Below are 5,848 nucleotides of genomic sequence, written 5' to 3' on the forward strand. Positions count from 1 at the left end.
TACTCAGGAAAAATTCGTATTTAAAAAGTTGGCCTTAAAACTCGTCCTCCAAATATCGATCAATTCAAATGACCGCGAAGTCCCAGGTTTGAGCGTTTTTGCCAAAAAAGTTGAAAGTCATTTAAATCGATCGATATTTGAAGGACGAGTTCTCTGGCCAAATTTTTAATTACGTGTTTTTTTCCAAAGGACGGCAGTTAAATGTATCATTTGTTAAACAATTTATTTGACTTAATTTCAGGGCTGAACACCATCTTGGATATACATCAGATGAGCTATTCAAGACTTCCTGGTACTCCATGATTCATCCCGAGGACATTCAGGAAGCTAAAGAGAAGCACATGCAGTGTAAGTGACCAGTATATTAATTTGATTATTGAAGCATCTTCGTTCTTTTTCTTATACCAAATATAATCTTTCTTCCCATTCATCATCATCATCATCATCATCATCATCATCATCATCATCATCATCATCATCATTCATCATCATCCATCATCATCATCATCATCATCATCATCATCATCATCATCATTTTCCTCCTCCTCCTCCTCCTCCTCACCTCCTCCTCATCCTTATATATATATATATATATATATATATACATGTGTGTGTGTGTGTGTGTGTGTGTTTATGTATGTTTGAGGTATTCAGTTTATGATTAATCGAGTGATCGAGTACTTTGTTAATAGATGAGACCGTCATTCATAACATAACAATATCCTTCCTTACGAGATCCAATTGCCTTTATATGTTATTGATGAGTTAAGATAAGCTATACTTTATTGATCCTTTATGGAAATTATAATTTAGAATCACATCGAAAACATTTCCACATTTCAGTCATGCATTGATTCATTCAATAGACTTGAAATAAAGACATAAACAACAAGCATTATAACATAAAACAATGGACACATAAATAACCACGCCTCTCGGACAGTCGTCATAATGTAAACGATGACAGTGATTGGTAAGCATAGCAAACTACACAGGTTTTACATATCGACGGTATATGTGTAAGTAAAACGCCCACTGTTCTACCGCTCGGTCAATAGAACCAACACAGAAAACTATGTGTAAACTTAAACGTTTATAATCTGATCGATAAAATCGTGTGATAACTAGTCGCTCATCTGGCGGTATGAAAACAATAACAATGATCAGAGAGAGGTCGATTTCATTCACTTTATTGTTTATAAACAACCAACCATGCTTGTCCGAACACGTGTGAAGGTGTGTCACAAATTCCATGTTTTGATTGTATGTGAATTATATTTTAAAAGGATCAATTAACTCATTAGAAAATCCAATTGAGAGAAATAAATATCACTCCCATAAATTATTGGAATAAAATCTATATATTTATCTTAATTTCTATTGCAGTGGTTCGTTCTAACCATCATGAAATTGGCTGTATGATGACAGTCCGAATGCTGAAGGCTGATGGAAGCTTCTTCTGGGTGAACATCGTCATGCACGTAAAGCAAACACTCCTTTCCCAAAGTGACGAACCATACATTGTATGCATCAACCAAATCATCAGGTAACGGAAACAAACAAATCCAAATCCTTGTTCTTCGGTTTCACAGTTTTTTATTCTCAAAAGTAAAGAGTACGCGTCTTGCAAATTTCCCATGCCTGGGTGTCTTAGAACCGCCACGTCTCACAACTTTATGTTTGATAAACAAAATATACTCTTTGATATATCAATAGCAATTATTTTAATTTCTCACAAAATATTGCCACTGCAAGAGGATTCCAATAAATTTAGTTTAGGGTTTTAAAAAAATATTTCTTTATATCTGTTGATTTGTAAATTTGGACTTGTTTTTCGACTTAGATTATATCAGTTACTATAAGAAACATTTTCAAAATGGGATTCGTTAGTATTTATAAGATTTTGAAAAGAAAGTAGTTTATATAAATTCAGGGTTTTTAAAATATCTCTTTGTGGTCAGCTATAATAGTTTTTTTTTTCATTTTATTTCACAGCGAACAAGAAGCCTGTCAGATTCGTATGCAAGGCCAAATGTTTTCCATGTACCCAGGAAGAGTCCAAGAGCTGTGGGGCAGCCACATGCCAAGCGTATCATCTACCCATAATCTTAATGCCAATCAATGGATCCAACAAGAAGGAAACAACTCCGTCCCCGTGCCAGGCTTCCAATGCACCATGCCAAATTTTCCCAACCAATCCCGATACCCAATTATGTACCCAGCCGCTTGCTCTCCTATGGCTGCTAACATGGAAAGAAGCAGAAAATGTGGACGAAGCACACCTCAATATGAAATGCCACCTTTAGTTCAAACAGATACTTTGAAAGCCATGCTTAAAAGAAAGATTCAAGGACCAACTGTGCAGACTCAATGCAGACCGGCCAAAGTCCAAAAGATGTCTTGGAATGACATTGGCGATGGCAGATCAGAACCAAAGGCTTACCAAAGTTTACAACCACCTCCTCTGTTAATGGCAGAACAATACAGGAAGAGAGAAGTTAGAAATGAGCATCCTGGCCAGGTCGTACAAGTAATGCTGGCCACTGGGCAGCCTACTCCAGTCTATATGTCGAAGAAGACATACCCTTCATTGCCAGAAATGGTCACAAGCGATTATACCAACATCTCACAGAGAGTCAAGATGGAGCAAGTTGTTCCAGAAATCAGCGTCCCAGATTCTTTCCTCACTCCTGATCCATCACCAATTTCGTCACCTGAACCATCCAACTTGGTCAAAACTGAGGTGATGGACCCAGATGAGCCTGGATCAAGTGGCGCATCATCTACTTGTATCTTGCAGGCCCTGGAAAAACTGGCATCTCAACCACAAGAAGGTTTTTCAGCAAAACCAGAAGTTCCCGCAACTGTGACAAAACAGACTTGTGGCAAGATCAGAAATAGAGAGCTCCCCATTTTCGACGCCTTTGATATTGACAACTTTTTCGACATGCTGAACCCACCAGCACACGTACCAAAGGTGTCCGTCAAAATGGAAGACATTCAGACCGGACAAAATTTTAGACCACAACAGCCTCAACGTGTAGCTGACAATGATTTCCAGAAGAATAAGATGAAAAAAGAAAAGAATTTGGAAATGACCTCCCATTCACCATCCTTGGACAACAGGAATTCAATTCCTTTCTTGCCTGTGAAAATGGAGACGCCCATGCTTCATATCAAGACTGAAATGAACGAGACCGATATCTCATGTGCTCATGCAGCTGCCAGAAAAGACATTGTCGTTTCTAGCACCATGATCCAGTCGCCCAGATCTGTCGGATCACAGGAAACCATGACCAGATGCGAGAGTCTCGATGATCTTCTGAGCTCGTTTTATGATGAAGGTCTTGACCTCTCACCTTTTCAAGCCGACAACAAATCTGATGTCGATGTTGCAATTCACAAATTTGGCTTGAAGGATCCAATAGGTCTCCAGAAGATGTCGTCTTTTGACTCAATCTGTCAGGTGCCAGTTTATCTTGGAGGCCAGAGAGCCATAGAAGAGTTTAGTCCCCAATCCACATCATCAGGGTTGTCAAGAGAGGATGAGATGATGGAAAGGTCTTCGTTGTGGAATTTTGGCATGGAGTTGGATAGCCTGGACACAAACTCGCAGAGTGATAGTCCCAGACTTTCTGAGCTGAACGGTCAAGATGGCATGGATGACGTCTTTGATCCAGTAGATTTGCTCTTTGATTCCTTTGTTCCTTCTCAAGGTATGGAATAAATTTTCTTCCTAAATGAAATTTTTACCGTAAACGTAGGACTGATGCGTTGCTAAACAACTGTTTAAAAACATTAACATTTCATAATATTACAATTGTTATTTCAACTCATAGTTTATAAAATTAGTTATAATAATTGACTCTGACTCTGACTAGATCGAGGCGCCGAGTCTCATATAACTTTTTTAAAATGAAAATCATTTAATAGAATGAATGAAGTTGGTGGCTCTTTGTTATTTTTTAGGCCGCCAATTGATCGATTAGTTTTAAATTCTCTCTATCAGACTCTGGACGTTTAAGAATACACACATAGTTTTATGTGTTGGTAGGATTGGTGTGGCGGGCAGAACAGGTGAACATTTTTACTTAAAAGCATAACATCAATTGATAATACAACAGATCTCTCTCTTCAATTTAATTTCAGGATCCATGTAAACACGGCCGGTAGGCTTACACCCACCCACCCCAATTAGATGATGATGCTTTCTGCACTGCCCCATCTCCCAGTATGGCATATTGTCATGTGAACTCTAAGGACTCGCCGCTGGACGGCCGCTGCGCCATGGGGGATCAAACCCCCCCTCAAAGTTGTTCTGCTGGACAGACAACAGCCAAGGCAAGTCGTCGTGGTTTTTCAGGTCGGAACGGAAAGAAATGAATCTGTCTGCTGGTCAGTCAGTGCAAACATTCTTGTCGTATTTCAACATCACCAACTTTGTATACAAAAAATATATCTTACCCTGCGTTTCCGCTAGCGGTTGTTTACAATTAATAAAGAAATTCATTCTTTCCTGTATCAACAAATCAAAATACTGATTTTAAAATGCTTTCAAATGTATCATTTTATGATTAGTATTTCAAAAGAAATTTGGAAAAAAGAAACGAAAAGAAATAAGGAAACAAGTCATTCCCGTGATCACAAGCTCGAGACTACGTATATTTATGCCTTTAAACTGGCAACCTAAATCCTCCTACTTATTTACTCTGCTGTTGGTCAGTGAAGAAACAAGCCTGGAATCAACTTATATAACCCCATTGCCTGGAGTGAAATTGTTGGAATTAATGAATATATTTACAATGGAAATAATTATATCATTTTTTTTTACAGAAATACAAAGAGCTGCTGGTCAGCTTCTTTGAATTTATTGTTGTTATTATTTTTTTCTGCTGGTCAGGAGGAATTAATTTCACAAATGATATTTATAATAATTAACTTATATTCAAATCGTGTCGGACTGGAGCGTTACGTCATATGGATTCTGGCTGCTGGACGGTCGGAGCTGCCTTGTTAATTTATTTTGTCAAATCGTTCTCATCTCATGAATGTGCTTTAATGGCGGTTTTCTAACTTCCGGTTAGCGCCATTTGTAATTGTTCTTGCTGTCATGTTAAAAAACATTGATTTTTTTTATATTATACGATTTTGTAGCTGCTGGTCAGCTCAATGGTGGTGGTTTTGTCTGCTGGTCGGGCAGCCATCTTATTTACGTCACAAATTATGTCAGTCATCAATTAATCATTTATTATATTTTATGACTAAACAATTTTGTCATAATTGATTATATCAAACCTTACAAATCGATTATTTTTTTATCACATGAAATTTAAGCACATAAACTTACAGTAAATTTGTTCAAAACATGAAATATATGTCCTACATGCCCAAAACAAACAATATTGAAATATTATTGGTTTATACCGATCTTTTGATTGCGACCTGGTTATTATGTCTCTAACGACCACTGGAAGAGTATATTTTATTTTGCCTCACTTCATGACATAAAATTCTCATTTTATTTTGATCTTCATAAGAAATTACCGATTTATGATCATTTAAAAAAAAGAAAATTGGCCAACTTTGGACGCAAATTTATTGTGTTTTATTTGGCGTATAATGGAATGTAAAAAGGATCTTTATATATTAGACTTTTAAAAAACAAACCCAAAAAACAAAAAAATTTCTACCGACTTCAAGGTGAAGGTCTGAGAGACTCTTTCCATCTTGTACTCTTTTGTGTATTTTTCATCTTCTGAAATATTCTTATAATTGTAATTTTATTTCTAAATTGGTTTTATTTGTTTTGTTTTGTTTGTTTGTTTTTTTAATTTACGCTAATAAAGAT

The 5,848-nt window shown here is 36.8% G+C and overlaps 1 protein-coding gene across 1 annotated transcript in view; it reads left to right on the forward strand.

Moving 5' to 3' along the window:
• LOC144970107 (uncharacterized) overlaps positions 1 to 5,573 on the forward strand; it is a 48,754-nt gene extending 43,181 nt beyond the window's left edge. The window contains exons 7-10 of the mRNA XM_078909339.1: positions 242 to 348; positions 1,387 to 1,546; positions 1,996 to 3,716; positions 4,150 to 5,573. Of these exons, the coding sequence (XP_078765465.1) occupies positions 242 to 348; positions 1,387 to 1,546; positions 1,996 to 3,716; positions 4,150 to 4,160 (1,999 nt within the window). The 3' untranslated portion in view covers positions 4,161 to 5,573. The remainder of the gene's footprint in view (positions 1 to 241; positions 349 to 1,386; positions 1,547 to 1,995; positions 3,717 to 4,149) is intronic.
• Positions 5,574 to 5,848: the final 275 nt, after the last annotated feature.

The sequence above is a fragment of the Berghia stephanieae genome, chromosome 1 (genome assembly GCF_034508935.2).
Source record: "Berghia stephanieae isolate SIO BIC M18660-M18661 chromosome 1, UCSD_Bste_1.3, whole genome shotgun sequence".
Taxonomy (NCBI): domain Eukaryota; kingdom Metazoa; phylum Mollusca; class Gastropoda; order Nudibranchia; family Aeolidiidae; genus Berghia; species Berghia stephanieae.